This window comes from Bombina bombina, chromosome 8 (genome assembly GCF_027579735.1).
Source record: "Bombina bombina isolate aBomBom1 chromosome 8, aBomBom1.pri, whole genome shotgun sequence".
NCBI lineage: Eukaryota > Metazoa > Chordata > Amphibia > Anura > Bombinatoridae > Bombina > Bombina bombina.
The window spans coordinates 112,414,702-112,431,596 of record NC_069506.1 but is presented as its reverse complement, the minus strand read 5'-3'; the positions used below and the strand labels follow the sequence as shown (position 1 = coordinate 112,431,596).

Genomic DNA, 16,895 nt, shown 5'->3' with positions numbered 1-16,895 from the left:
CGCTCTCACACTCTCTCATACTGGTCACTGGAAGTTAAACATGGCACCTCATGGCAAAGAACTCTCTGAGGATCTGAAAAAAAGAATTGTTGCTCTACATAAAGATGGCCTAGGCTATAAGAAGATTGCCAAGACCCTGAAACTCAGCTGCAGCAAAGGGGGCAAGACAATACAGTGGTTTCACAGGACAGGTTCCACTCAGAACAGGCCTCGCCATGGTCGACCAAAGAGGTTGAGTGCATGTGCTCAGCGTCATATCCAGAGGTTGTCTTTGGGACATAGACGTATGAGTGCTGCCAGCATTGCTGCAGACGTTGAAGGGGTGGGGGGTCAGCCTGTCAGTGCTCAGACCATACGCCGCACACTGTATCAAATTGGTCTGCATGGCTGTCGTCCCAGAAGGAAGCCTCTTCTAAAAGATGATGCACAAGAAAGCCTGCAAACAGTTTGCTGAAGACAAGCAGACTAAGGACATGGATTACTGGAACCATGCCCTGTGGTCCGATGAGACCAAGATAAACTTATTTGGTTGAGATGGTGTCAAGCGTGTGTGTGGCAGCAACCAGGTGAGGAGTACAAAGACAAGTGTGTCTTGTCTACAGTCAAGCATGGTGGTGTCATGGTCTGGGCTTGCATGAATGCTGCCGGCACTGGGGAGCTGCAGTTCATTGAGGAAACCGTGAATGCCAACATGTACTGTGACATACTGAAGCAGAGCATGATCCCCTCCCTTCGGAGACTGGGCCGCAGGGCAGTATTCCAACATGATAACGACCCCAAACACACCTCCAAGACAACCACTGCCTTGCTAAAGAAGCTGAGGGTAAATGTGATGGACTGGCCAAGCATGTCTTCAGACCTAAACCCTATTAAGCATCTCTGGGGCATCCTCAAACAGAATGTGGGGGAGTGGAAGAGGACTCCAATGGCAACCTGTGAAGCTCTGGTGAACTCTATGCCCAAGAGGGTTAAGGCAGTGCTGGAAAATAATGGTGGCCACACAAAATATTGACACTTTGGGCCCAATTTGGACATTTCCACTTAGGGGTGTACTCACTTTTGTTGCCAACGGTTTAGACATTAATGGCTGTGTGTTGAGTTATTTTGAGAGGACAGCAAATTTACACTGTTATACAGGCTGTACACTCTCTACTTTACATTGTAGCAAAGTGTAATTTCTTCAGTATTGTCACATGAAAAGATATAATAAAATACTTACAAATATATGAGAGGTGTGCTCACTTTTGTGAGATACTGTATATATATGTATATATATTCTTAAAGATATATAGGTATATATATATATATATATATATATATATAAAAAAAATCATATATTTGCTTCATTCTCTTGGTATCCTGTGTTGAAGAAGCAGTACTATTGGGAGCTAGCTGAACACATTGGGTAAGCCAGTGACAGGAGGCATATGTGTGCAGCCACCAATCAGCAGCTAGCTCCCAGTAGTTAAAATTACAAATTACAGATAACTTTAGTATAAAAGGTAACAGTTTAATTTATTTTATGTTTTTTTCCTAAAATATTTAAAGGGATATGAAACACCAATTTTATTCAACTTTCCAATTTAGTAGGGCATACAATTATAAAAATTAACTTTTTTTTTTATTTACTTGCATTATCAAATTTGCTTCATTTTCTTGGAATCACTTGTTGGAGCAGCAATACACTACTGGGAGCTAGCGGAACTCAACCTCACAACTGTCCATATTTGAGAAGGACATTCCCTGATTCTGAGCTCTGTCCCTCTGATACAGCCATATGTCCCTCTTAAAAGAACTTCGCTTAGCCCCACCCACAGATGACCCAGAAACATCCACAATCCTACCCACAAACCACTTATAATCGCTCCCCTCCCAACATGGCTCCACCCACAAAAAGTGACAGCCTCCTATCAACTTCCTGTTACCCTCATTCTCAGACACAAATGTTGGGAGGTATGCAGGAACACATTGGGTGAAGTGGCATATATGTGCAGCAGTTAGCTCCCAGTAGTGTAGTGTGCTCCTGAGCCTACCCAAGTATTCTTTTCAACAACGGATAACAAGAGAATGGAGCAAGTTAGAAGTAAATTGGAAAATTGTTTAAACCTACATGCTCTAGCTGAATCATGAAAGAAAAATGTTGTATTTCATGTCCTTTAAGATGAATAGTAAGATGTCTTTACAAAGATCAAAATAAAATAAGACAAAAATGTATAATATTTTTTAAAATGCCCTCTATTACATGCAACAAAGGAAGAAAAATAGTTGGAAAGTCCCTTGAAAGGATAATAGGTATCCTGTTCAGCTTTATACCACTAGATGGCACTGCAGTAGTATATGACTCTTTGGTTTGCATTGTATAAATTATTAAACAGGACTTTGTTCTCTAAACGGGGGACTAAGTAAGATGATCTGATATGCTATGGTGAAAATATAGCCAGATACACATTAAAAAAACATTTTTTTTTCTATATTTTGTCCCTTTTTCTTTTATTCATAACACTAGTGTTTATCTTTTTTGTGTGTGACAGAAAAACATATTTATATGAAAATTCATGACATTTTCAACCAATAATCTAACACTCTCAGGATACAGCAAATAACAACGGTCACTATTTTAGTTTACGACAGGGTTTACAACCTGTAAAGGTAGGCCGACCATATTGCTGCTTTAAAAGGGACACATATGAAAAATACATGTCAGGGCTGTTTAAAGAAATGTTTTGAATAATGTTCCATTATATGAACCCTGACATATGTATTGTTCATATGTGTACCTTTTTAAAGCGGCAATATGGTCACCCTATGTAAGGGCTGTACTGGATTTTTATTCACTGGCAGAGCCTGTGAGTAAACTGCAAAAATTATATTAATAAGTCATAAGTGTAAAAATCAAATAATCCCTATTTCACAATTTAATGCCTATATTCCAGCCTTTGAGAAGGACCTGGCTGGGGAGCCAATCATTAGAAACATAAATAGAAACATTATATATATTATAAATATACTGTGTGTATATATATATATATATATATATATATACTGTATATACACACACACACATTATATATATACACACACACATACACAGTATGTGCTAACTATGGGCTAGATTACAAGTGGAGCAATATTAATTTCTCCTGCATTAACTCCGCTATAAGAAAGCTGGATGCGCATGTATTAGGAGTTGAAAGTAAAAAGCCGGTTAGAATATCACAACCGAGTTAACTTATTCCCCCATAGACTTCAGTGGAGCACCAAAAGTGGAAGAAAAAACTAACAAGTCAATCAAGTGCCCTAACATGACATGAAATATTAAAATTTCACATTCCAATGTTCTTTACATAGCAAAACGTTCTATTTATTCATAAATAAATATTTCTATATCTATCTGATTTTTATATTAGACAGCCTTCAATGGGGACGTGAGTGTCAGAGCTAGACCACGGAGCAATGGAAGATGGTTGCCTGGTCTGATGAATCACATTTTCTTTTAGATCAGGTTGATGGCAATGGTGTTCCCTGATAGCAGTTGCCTCTTTCAGCTGGATAATGCGGCCTACCACACTTCAAAAAATTGTTCTGGAATGGTTTAAGGAAGAAGAGGACAAATAGCCTCCAAATTGCCCAGATCTCAATCCGATTGAGCATCTGTAGGATGTGCTGGAACAACAAATCCGATCCATGGAGGCCCCACCTCGCAAGACTTAAAGGGTCATTCCAGCCAAAATTGGAATCCACATGGATGCATTTCAGTTTTGAATAGAAGCATTTTTGTAATATACATGTATTAGCAAAAATACTTCTAATAAAAGCTGTAGCTGTTTCAAATGTGTATTTAAGTATGCACCGTGCACCAGCATTTTAAACACAGCCCTTGCTCAGATAGTCTAAGGTGCTTGTACCATCTGGTAATGACTCAATTTGTTAAAAACCCACACTGGGTGGATGCTGTATTCAAAATGGTGTCACACAGAGAATACCTAGATATGCTTCACATGCACATGCAGAGAAAAATGTTAACACTAAAACCAGGGTTAGCTTTTACTAGAAACATTTTTGCCAATGCATGTTTATTGCAAATATGTTTATTTTTAAAGATGGAATTCATATATGTGCATTTTTGACACATATATACTCTTTTTTTTTGTAACATATGAGACCTCATATCTTTGAGCCCTTATAACTTTTTATTGCAATTTTTTAAAAATATTTTTATAGATAGTGTTATTATTAATGTAATTGTACTTTTAAATATAAATTGAATGTGTATTGTGCAATTTTTTAGTCAAGCGTAACAGTTAACCAGAGGATGCACTATCCCTATGCACGGTAAATCTAATTTGCTTTAGCGAATGCGTTTACTTTTTTAACTTGTAATACTTGTGCTACTTATGATGCGCGCAAAGAGCCGCGATAAACTCCTTATGGCTTGTGCACAACAGTTAATGCGCAGCTCATAATTTAGCTCTATGTGAGTGAAGCAGTGAAAAGATATGTAACAAAAATGTCATCACTGTATTTTTATGTCACTTAAAACATTAAATAAAACAAATGCAAATACATTTATTAAAGCAAATGTCAAACCAGAAATCATTTAACACAGTGTAAGTCATCAAGTTTGTTCACAAAAGTGCAAATATCTATATGGTGTCATAAAGTATTTGTTTAACAAGTGTCACAAACCTACATATACACATAGGGGCCGATTTATCAAGCTGCCAATCGGCCCCAATGCATCTGTTTCTGTGCGAGCCTTCAGGCTCGCCGGAAACACGAGTTAAGCTGCTCCTTAAAGGGACAGTCTAGGCCAAAATAAACTTTCATGATTCAGATAGAGCATGTAATTTTAAACAATTTTCCAATTTACTTTTATCACCAATTTTGCTTTGTTCTCTTGGTATTCTTAGTTGAAAACTTAACCTAGGAGGTTCATATGCTAATTTCTTAGACCTTGAAGCCCACCTCTTTCAGATTACATTTAAACAGTTTTTCACCACTAGAGGGTGTTAGTTCACATATTTCATATAGATAACACTGTGCTCGTGCACGAGAAGTTATCTGGGAGCAGGCACTGATGGGCTAAACTGTTTTTCACCACTAGAGGGTGTTAGTTCACGTATTTCATATAGATAACACTGTGCTCGTGCACGAGAAGTTATCTGGGAGCAGGCACTGATTGGCTAAACTGCAAGTCTGTCAAAAGAACTGAAAAAAGGGGCAGTTTGCAGAGGCTTAGATACAAGATAATCACAGAGGTTAAAAGTATATTATTATAAATGTGTTAGTTATGCAAAACTGGGAAATGGGTAATAAAGGGATTAATTATCTTTTAAAACAATAAAAATTCTGATGTAGACTGTCCCTTTAACTCGTCCACCACCTCTGAGGTGGCGCACAGCAACCATCCCGATCAGATATGATTGGGATGATTGACACCTCCTGCTAGCGGCCAATTGTCCGCAAATCTGCCGGGGGCGGCATTGCACAAGCATTTCTTGTGAAGTGCTTGTGCAATGATAAATGCCGACAGCTTATGCTGTCGGCATTTATCGATGTGCGGCGGACATGATCACTACAGCGGATCATGTTCGCTTGCACTTTTGATAATTCGGCCCCATAGACCCAGACACATTTTATCCACACAAGAGCGGATAGGAATGAGACAGAAGCGAGACAGAAGCGGGACACTGAGCGCTGCAGATGGAGTGGTCTGAAACTGGGACCTCACATCTTGCATTGAACAACCCTGGTTAAGAAGTCAGGTTAGAAGCCTTCCTGATCCCACTGTAACTCACAGACACTTACCAATGACTGCGTTAGAAATAGTGATTTTCAGCCACATACGGTCCCTGATCTCCAGCCCTGAATCTGCAAGCTGCATGACTTTTACTATAGTGGCCATATCACTCTTCACAGATAAGGGCGAGTCCTCCTGATCTGAAATAGAAGAATAGTATAGGCAGGTCATATAAGAGTTTGTATGTGTATGAATGAGCCAGTTCATTCACAAACCCATTCAAGGACGGGTAGTTGCAAAGCAGCAATGTAGTGTAAGCAGCATAGTAATGAGATGCAATGTGAATTAAATACCCATAGAACAAGGGCATGAAATCCCAGGTCTAGAGTGCCATAATCAGACTAGTAGTCCCATATATATCTATCTAAGCAGAAATTGCTCCAATTTTCATCACTGGTTTGTGGAGGTTACACCAAAATAGTTTACCTTAAAGGGACATAAAACAAAACAAAAAATTTCATGATTCAGATAGAGCATACAATTTAAAACCACTCACTAATTTACTTATATTGTAATTGGCTCACCAGATGTGTTCAGCTAGCTCCCAGTATAGCATTGCTGCTCCTTCAACAAAGGATACCATGAGAGTAATGCAAATTTGATAATACAAGTAAATCAAAAAGTAGTTTACAATTGTATGCTCTATCTGAACCATGAGCAGGGTAACATGTCCCTTTAACAGCACTTCAGACACAGGAATTGCCAAGCCCAACCCTAGAGGCAGAAGAGAAAGGTAATGTAGGATAATAGTGTGTATAGGTTAGTAGAAATAAACTTATGCAGAAAGGAAAATATTTTGTGAAATAGTAACAATTTTGTCTTATATTGAGAAAATGATAACATTCTAGGTCAGGTGGGGGTCGCCATTTTGTGGGTGGGACCATGTTGAGCAGGGTCACTGGTGGATAGTCGGTGGGATAATGGGCATGTCTGGTCTGTCATTGGGTGTGCCTGGTCGGTTTGTGGGCATGCATTGGCTGTCTATGGGTGGGGCTAAGGGAAATTCTGCAAATAGGGACATATGGCTGTCTCAGAGGGACAGAGCTCAGAATTAGGAACTGTACCTCTGAAATATGGACAGTTAGGAGGCCTGCATTTGAAACGTCTACATAAAACACAAAGAATAATAACCACAAATGGATGTCTATGTAATAACTAATGCAAAATCTGTCATTTAATGGCTTGTTCTAGTCCATTATAGCTTGTCAATCCCCATTAGGGTGCTGTTTAAGATTAATTGTGTAATATATAATTGTACAATTTGTCCCTGCCTCCCAAAAGTCTAGTATTACTGGCTGCATTGCATTAATGTTAGTTGTTTTCTTCCATTCAGAGAAACCCAGCCTTTTATTTTTGGTTTGGGAGATCTTTTGTATGCAACCAGATTTTATATGTGACAGAGGATTTCTCATTGGCGCATGACACAAATAAGCTAAAACAGACTCCACACGAATATATTTAGTTTAATGTCTCTGACATTTGCAATGACAATCTCTATTAATGTCATAGTGGCAGAGCAGGATATAGGATAGAGAAATGAGTAGTCTAAAGATTCAACCCATATGTTGGGGAGAGGCAGCTAGAGAGTGGTGAACTGTGCATCTTGCTTTATGTATACAAACTGCCTCCTTATTCTCACCTTTATTGTCCCCTCAGTGCAGAGCACTCAGTATATTCTGGTTAATCCAGCAGTCTGGCTCCCACAATGCAGTGGGACTTGCAGCCATTAAAAAACATGACATAAGACCCTGTTGCTTATAATCCTGTGATTTACTGAGAAGTTAAGAGGCATCACTAGAGAGGGGGACGCGTAAAAACGTGGCATAGGGAAAACTGAGTGAGGGAGAGAATGGGAATGCATTAGAGTAAGTGAATGGATAGAGAGCAGGGCGAGTTAAAGATGGTGAATAAGCAATGACAGGTAAACAGGAGGATTATAGTAGTGCAGGGTCGAACAAACTGTGGCAGTGTCGGTTTATAGGGAGAGCCTGAGAAATTGCAGGGAATGATGAGTGGGTCAAAGATGTGGGACTACACTACAAGACAGATTGTGAGGAAGAATGGCTGGATGCACCTGTCATATGAATGATAAATTAATTATATGTTGGCAGGAGACTAAAATGGAGGTAGATGATGTCATCTCTGACATCACATGTACTAAATCTAACAGTGTGTATTCATTACATAGTATAACGGCACATAGCGCACTATCTAAGAGCAGATACAAACATGTAGCTAATAATTTGTTGGTTAGTTGATCTCAGTTTGTAACATCTTAACTCTTAAAGGGATACTGAACCCAAATATTTTCTTTCATGATTCAGATAAATCATGCAATTTTAAGCAACTTTCTCATTTACAACTAGTATCAATATTTCTTCGTTCTCTTGCTATCTTTATTTGAAAAAGAAGGCATCTAAGCTAAGGAGCCAGCAAATTTTTGGTTCAGCACCATGGACAGCACCTGTTTATTGGCGCTGTCCAATCAGCAAGGACAACCCAGGTTGTTCACCAAAAACATAAATTATGCTTACCTGATAATTTAATTTTTCCGTGGGAAAAAGTCCACAGCCGCATTCATTACTATTGGGAAATAAGAACCTGGCCACCAGGAGGAGGCAAAGACACCCCAGCCAAAGGCTTAAATATTCCTCCACTTCCCTCATCCCCCAGTCCTTCTGCCGAGGAACAAGGAACAGTAGAAGAAATATCAGGGTGAAAAGGTGCCAGAAGAATACAACTAACTCTTTCCCATGGAAGAAAATGAAATTATTAGGTAAGCATAATTTATGTTTTTCTTCCTAATGGGAAAGAGTCCACAGCCGCATCCATTACTTTTGGGAAAACCATACCCAAGCTACAGAAGACACTGAATGCCAAAACGGGAGGGTACAATAGGCGGCCCATTCTGAGAGCACCAAGTCTGAAACCACTACCCAACAAAAACCCTGCTTTGTCCGAAGCCGAGAAAACTTAAAGACCAGCAGATAATACAGAAGCCTAGCTAGAGACCACAAAATCGGACTCAACTGAGCCAACAGTCCTCCAGGAGACAACGTCGCCCAACAGTCGGTCCCTCACCGCTCACCCCTCATTAAAGAGGGGAACACCAGTCTAAACTCCCCAAGGGATAGGGCAAAGAAGAACCAAAGGGAAACCGAAAGGTCACCACAAAATCCATAAAAGGAAAACCCCCAACAGCGAACGCAGCTCACAAAGATCCAAATGGCTGCTGACAGACAAGGGGAGGCTATGCCCAGACCAAGCAAAAACCAGAGGTTTAGGACTGAGCATCTAAACAGAGAAACCCTTCTCTCAACATCGTGCAAAGCACCGAAAGACAACTGAAGATGGAGTCTTCACATCGTCAGAACAAATAATACTAAAGTATTCAGACAAAAAAGAACATGTAACAGACCTGGACGAAAAAACCTGATTCAAGAACATGCAGCCATCATCAGGATGGCACAGAAGAATACTTGCTGAGAAGTAAAATGCATCCAGCAAGAGAACAGATTGCAAAAGAAAACTCCCAGACAGAGGGCACACTCTAGGCAATCAAAGCCGCCAGACCTACAGACAGGGCTCCAAAAAAGGGGGAGCACATAACCTCAACGAGGCCCACTGCACCCACAAGACAGGGAGGTTACATCCAGAACCTGAAGGTGTATGGGAACCCTGGACCTTCTGCTTGCAAGCCCAGGGAGCTAGCTACTACGCCAACCTAGATTCTGAAGATGACAACGCAACTCAGAACCGCCAGCCCAAACATCAGCAGGTCTGAAACAGGAGAACAAAATAACCCCAACACCAGCTCAAAAACGAGCGGAAGAATGGCCACTGCCATCCCAAAAGAGCACGGGGTGCCAACCCGACCCCTTAGAAACAGATGACAAGGCCGTAGACCCAAAGGAATCTAGTAAAAGGCCCACCATAGTCTCGACACGGAGTCAGCAAGACTCCAGATGGAACATAACAACCCAGAGAAAAACACCCCTCTCTGAAAGGTTAACTCTCAGTTTCAACCTCCTGAATCCAAGATAATCCCTAGAAAAAGGACCACCCCTCCATAAGAAGGAGAATAAGCCCCCCCACCCTAAGAAAGGGATGGGGTCAAAAAGGCAGAGCACCTGCCCACAAGAAACAAAGCCACAGGCTAAAGGAGAGATCAATCTCCAACGCAGATGAACTTGGAAGGAATCCCCCTAAGGAATTAGCTTGCTAACACCCATCCAATGTGCAATAGCTGCAGCAGAGACATTGCAAACCCATTCGCCTGCACAGCAGTGAATCCATAAGGTTACCACAGCGAGCTGACCGACGGAAACCGACCATAAAGGCGTAAGTCAAGCCCAATGAGCATCAGCACTCAGACAACCTGGCCAACCTAGTCCAAGGAAAAGGACATAGCCCAAGTTCCCAGGAACTGGGGAACCCCAAACCAGCCTTAGAGCCAAAAAGTCTGGCACAAAGGAAAACACTGAGAAAAGCCTCAGCAACCTGAACACCAGGGAGAAAAACAGAACCAAGCCCCCAATTGTTTAAACAAACAATATCCGAGAACTTAACACCCCGCCTGATATAAAAACCAGAGCACAGGGAGATATCAATGCAATATCCAGATCAACCCGGATAACGAGATAACTTGCAACCCCTGACCCAAGGAAAAGACCACCCCTTACCAAAGTCCAATGCTCCAAAGGAGCTAAGGCGTTAAAAGACGTACAATGACACTAGAGCCCATGGACTCTCAAACAGCCACAGGACAACAAGCAAGGGGATACCCCAAGGCCAAAATCACTCGAGCAAAGGCTGGTCTCTGCATTATATCTCCATACAATCAGAGGATCATAGAGAGAAAAGGATGCACAGCATCCCCGGCTCCGAGCAGAGCCCAAGAAGACCACGCCCAGTGCCCCTAACAGGGAACAACCATATCCTGGAGGGGAACCCAGGTCCCTAAAAGGAGACCCAATTCACATGGAGACAACAGAGGAAGACCAAAAGGTCTCATAAAAACAGCTAGCCAGTACACAGTCAATGTGCAATAACTGCAGCTGGTCACATTCTGCAACCCATCCGCTGCAAGGCAGCTGAACTACCCAATAAACTACTAGCTGCTGAGAACTAAGTCCAGAAGGACAATTCCCAGGGCCTCAAAAGAAAAAAGGCCAAACCGCCCAACTTGGCGGCAAGAGGGCGCAAGCCCCCAAACCCTCCACTACATGGGGAGGAGTTCTAGGGTCTGACAACCCAAGACACAAGAGAGATGCAGCAGAACTCCACTGACCCAGTCATCCAAATTAAAGGCTACAAGGACTGAGAAAATCCTTCCTGCCTCACGGACCCACCGGTCCTCTAGAATACTTAGTTGAACACAGAAGATAACATGAGCACTCGGAGCCTCGACCGGACCAGCTAAGACATCATCCCCACATGTCTAATGAGGTGCGCCATTCGAAGAGCCGACCGTGAAGGTGCGCAATTCTGTAACGAAAAGCACAACACTCAGGGACAGTCGCACCCGCAGGGAACTCTACAGTCCAAGGTGGAATACCCAGGACAACAGGAGCAGGGAAGGGAAGGCACCACTCTGTCCTCAAACTCTATTCAATTTAGGAACTAAAGGCAGACATCCCAAGTCTCCCTGAAGTTCAGGGAGTCTCCCAGATTGTAAAAGCAGCTCCCTGATGCCAGCAAATGGAGTGCAATCTCCCTGAAACTCCAAGTACTATGATCCAATGTGGCCCAAATCTGGAAAAGTGTTTCTTTAAGGATGCCTTTAGTTGCTGGGACGTTATAGAACCCTCAAAGCATGCATCAGTAGCCAAAAATCCCCCACTGATTTTAATAAACTAAAACACAAATACTACCTTATTTACTGCACGTAATTAAACATCGTATTCTAAAATATTTGAGCACTCAACAAGCGTACGATCACTGGAAAATAGGTTTGTTGTATGTGGTTGTGCAATAAAGCTACTTTTTTTAATGTGACTTTAGTGGGAAGCTACTTTAATGAAAAGTCTATCTTATTTTCTTATTTAGGGTTTCAAGCTGTCCAATATATAACTGGGAGGGGGGGGTGGCGGCGCAGTAGCAGGAGAAGCCACCTCCCTGAAATGAGTTTTTGCAGGTTGTGATGTCTGTAAAGGTTCATCAGGCAATATCACCTCTGGAGGACCTGAACTCACCAAAACTTCCTTTAGAAATTCCTAAAACTAAAGTCTGGTTCCTCCGCAGCTGGAGGTTGAGAGGCAGCAGACTCTGACCCAGAAAGTTCATAGTCTCAGTTAAATCCAAAAATTATTTGATGTACTCTGGGAAGGAGTGCAATATGTAACCTTTCACTTGCGCTTAACAGGGCGAGGTAAAGCATTAAGGCCACAGACACTGCCGTCTGAACTGCGCAGTAACATCTGGAGAAAAAAAAAAGTCCCCCTCCAGATGGAGGATCAGCAATGCTACGGGAAAACTGCATGTGTATAGATATAACAATGTAAGGAACGCACCTCACTGAACGACAACTCCTCAGAGGTGGACGGCTCCGTGATATCAAACATGTTTGATATTATCACTTTATCAAGGCATATTGAACATAATTGAGAGGGAGAACTAGGGCCTCCTCTCCATATAAACAGGAATTGCTCTCTAGGAATAGAGGGAGTGCCCTCTAAAGAAACCAAACTGTACCCACACATATTATATACCGTTTTTCTCGCCATTAAATGGACTTTCTAAAGATACCATTATTTTCATCATATCTTATAATTTACTATTAAAAAAATTATAAAATATGAGGAAAAAATGGAAAAAAAACTATTTTTTCAAGCTTTGACCCCCAAAATCTGTTGCACATCTACAACCACCAAAAAACACCCATGCTAAATAGTTTCTAAATTTTGTCCTGAGTTTAGAAATACCCAATGTTTACATGTTCTTTGCTTTTTTTGCAAGTTATAGGGCACTAAATAAAAGTAGCACTTTGCTATTTCCAAACCACTTTTTTTCAAAATTAGCGCTAGTTACATTGGGACACTGATATCTGTCAGGAATCCCTGAATATCCTTTAACATGTATATATATATTTATAGAAGACATCCCAAAGTATTGATCTAGGCCCATTTTGGTATATTTCATGCTACCATTTCACCGCCAAATGCGATCAAATAAAAAAAAATGTTCACTTTTTCACAAATTTTTTCACAAACTTTAGGTTTCTCACTGAAATTATTTACAAACAGCTTGTGCAATTATTGCACAAATGGTTTTAAATGCTTCTCTGGGATCCCCTTTGTTCAGAAATAGCAGACATATATGGCTTTTACGTTGCTTTTTGGTAATTAGAAGGCCGCTAAATGCCACTGCGCACCACACGTGTATTATGCGCAGCAGTGAAGGGGTTAATTAGGGAGCATGTAGGGAGCTTGTAGGGTTAATTTTAGCTTTAGTGTAGTGAACTACCCCAAGTATTGATCTAGGCCCATTTTGGTATATTTCATGCCACCATTTCACCGCCAAATGCGATCAAATTAAAAAAAACTTTAAATATTTCACAATTTTAGGTTTCTCACTGAAATTATTTACAAACAGCTTGTGCAATTATGGCACAAATTGTTGTAAATGCTTCTCTGGGATCCCCTTTGTTCAGAAATAGCAGACATATATGGCTTTGGCGTTGCTTTTTGGTAGTTAGAAGGTCGCTAAATGCCGCTGCGCATCACACGTATATTATGTCTAGCAGTGAAGGAGTTAATTAGGTAGCTTGTAGGGAGCTTGCAGGGTTAATTTTAGCTTTAGTGTAGAGATCAGCCTCCCACCTGACACATCCCACCCCCTGATCCCTCCCAAACAGCTCACTTCCCTCCCCCACCCCACAATTGTCCCCGCCATCTTAAGTACTGGCAGAAAATCTGCCAGTACTAAAATAAAAGTTTTAGGTTTTAAAAAAAAAAAATAATAATAATTCTTCTGCTGTGTAGGACCCCCCTTAGCCCCCAACCTCCCTCATCCCCCCTCAAACAGCTCTTTAACCCCCCCCTCTGCCTTTATTGGGCACCATATTGGGTACTGGCAGCTGTCTGCCAGTACCCAGTTTGAAAAATAATAATGTATTTTTTATTTTTTTTTAATATTTTATTTATTTCTGTAGTGTAGCTGCCCCCCCCTCAACATCCAACCCCCCACCCTCTCCCTGATGCCTTGATTTCAAAATCCCACCCTCCCCAGTCCTCTCTCCCACCCTCCAGATCTACAGCATATTGATGCTGTTTTGAAAGACATCACGTGCACGACTCTCGTGCACGCACCCGCACTAGATCCCTCCCCCCTCCTTCACCAATAACTGCCCACCCGCCTCCCTGGATGAGCTCCAACCCACCAACCATAACGGCCATCGGTAGCCGATGCAGAGAGGGCGACAGAGTGGCTCTCTCTGCATCGGATGGCTAAAAACAGTTATTGCAGGATGCCTCAATATTGAGGCATCACTGCAATAACATGAAAGCAGCTGGAAGCTATCAGGATCGCTTCCACTGCTTTCAAAGACCAACGACGTATGGGGTACGTCCTTGGTCATTAACTGCATTTTTTTGCAGGACGTACCCCATACGTCGTTGGTCGTTAAGGGGTTAATATGAGTCGGGATGGTGTTGCAAAGGGAAGCTCCCTCTGCATCTCCGGACTCTAACGTTCAGCCAGGTCCTCAAGTTGAGAAGCTTATAGGGCTACTTAAAACTCCTGTCCCATTGTGAAGAGTAGTACCCTCCATAAGAGACAAAACAAATTCTGACACTTCTCTGCAAACCTCTTGGGACGAAAGGCAAAGAATGACTGGGAGGAGTATTTCAGCCTTTGGCTGTGGTGTCTTTGCCTCCTCCTGGTGGCCAGGTTCTTATTTCCCAAAATTAATGAATGCGCCTGTGGACTCTTTCCAATTAGGAAGAAAAATGGGCCGGCATCTAAACTTACATTCTTGCTCTTCAAATAAGCATACCAAGAGAATGAAGAACATTTGATAATAGGAGTAAATTAGAAAGTTGCTTAAAATTGCATGCTCTATCTGAATCACAAAAGAAAAAATTTGGGTTCAGTGTCCCTTGAAAGGGCCATTATACACTCATTTTTTCTTTGCATAAATGTTTTATAGATGATCTATTTATAAAGCCCATAAAGTTTTTTTTTTTTCAAAAATGTATAATTTTGCTTATTTTTAAAGAACATTGCTCTGATTTTCAGACTCCTAATACCCAAAGGTTTTATTTGAATACCGTCAGCTACCTTCTCCAGCTTGCTCCTGTTTGTGTAAAGGGTCTTTTCATATGCAAAAGAAGGGGGAGGGGGGAGTGTCTTATTTCCCACTTGCAGTGGGCTTTCCAACTGCCTTTTCAACAGAGCTAAACTGAAAGCTTCTAAGTACGTTTTTAAACCATTTCATACTGGATTTTTATATCAGTATCTGTGCATCTTATTCTTTATAGTAGTGTCTATTACATGCAGTTATATGAAAATGAGTGTATACTGTCCCTTTAAGTTAAATGAAAACAAAGACTACTACAAAGTACCAGTGTCACCGTGTACCATAAAACTAACCTCAAGGAAAGTGTAGCTTATTGATTAATATTAGCTCTGCCTCTTTTAGTGACTTATAAAATTGTACTGGTACCTCAAAGTAATGGAGTGAAAGTCATCTCCTGGGAAGGAAAAAATGAACTAGAGGTAATGTTACCTGATTCCATTTTAATGGTTTGATGGTAATTCCTACGTATTAGTTGCCATGACAATGAATGGAAGAAAATCAACTTATCTAGCCACTCACTGCCTAATTATCAATGGAATAAAGTGAAGGAAATTATGTAGATAAAACAAAGAAAAAACATATCCATCAGTATCAATTTATGATTTGTACAATTAATAGTTTAATATCAATTTGAGTTAATTTATAATTAACATCTATACACTTTATTGCAATCATAAGGTATAATTCTGGAGATCATATTAAATTTGTGCATTAGTGCAATTTAAGCTATGTGATTTCCCTTTGTGCTAAGTAACAACATCTGTAGGAGATTTAAATGTATAAAAATAACTGTGTCAAGATTTGCTGCTCTGTACAGACAACAAGGGTTTTTCAATGGATCTGATTAAATTAATTTGTAAAGTCCAAAAACCCATAAGAAAATGCACCAAAATCGAATTGTCCTAATACAAAACGTAAGGTGTTATAAAGTTTCTGGCAAGTGTTTTTGTAATGATTTCAGATTGGAATTGCTTCAGATTTGAAGACTCCATGAAATTCCATGGAAAGCATTTTGTATGGGAATTTTAATAATATGGATCCCAAAATCAGAAGCAGTTATATTGTCATATTAGCCTAGCAATATTCTGAGACCACAACTAACATTCATAACAAACACGTTACACACATTATAAAAGCATGTTGTTCAATGATTGTGATTGGTCAGCAATTTTAGAAGGAATAGTGACTTTGTAATGAATAACACAGTTGGGAAGCTTGAGATTTATTATGCAGAAATTGAGATAAGACATTATAAGATAAAGGATGTTTTTGAGTTAATATGGTCCTGTGTGCTGTCAGTGGCTACAGAAATCTTCCCTTATCTTCCAAAGGCAATGGCAGCTAAATACATATATGCTCTAGCTAAGTACAAACAGTGGTTGGCCAACAATAGGAACTTGGCTTGTCCACCCAACGAAAACCAAGACACAGAATTAAGTGACAAGCTAAAAACAATGCAAATACTGTGTAAACAGGCTGTGAATTCTCTGCAATTGTCAATACGTTTTTTTATGCAACAAATGTGTTTATTTTAGTAATGTTTTACAAAAATCAGCTATCCCTGCATGATATGATCTATAATACTGCCTTATGATGAACTCACTTGTTTGAGGTTTACCTCCATTTGTATTGTATGACCTTACAAACTATTGTAAAAAAAATAAAATAAAAAAATAACTGTTGCATTTCAATTTTTGGTTATCGTTAATTTTTTTGTCATTGGATCACATGGGTCAAGCTTGTGTACGGAGCAGTATGTAGAAGTATGTTGAAGAACAAGCCGGAGAGACTACTAGA

General features: G+C 40.5%; 1 protein-coding gene across 4 annotated transcripts in view; it reads right to left on the bottom strand.

Annotated features, from left to right (window-relative positions):
• Window positions 1–16,895, bottom strand: part of DVL1 (dishevelled segment polarity protein 1) — a 533,666-nt gene that overhangs the window by 40,933 nt on the left and 475,838 nt on the right. For all 4 annotated transcript variants that reach the window (XM_053690518.1, XM_053690519.1, XM_053690521.1 and 1 more), the window contains one exon: window positions 5,809–5,940. In XM_053690518.1, coding sequence (XP_053546493.1) covers window positions 5,809–5,940 — 132 coding nt within the window. The remainder of the gene's footprint in view (window positions 1–5,808; window positions 5,941–16,895) is intronic.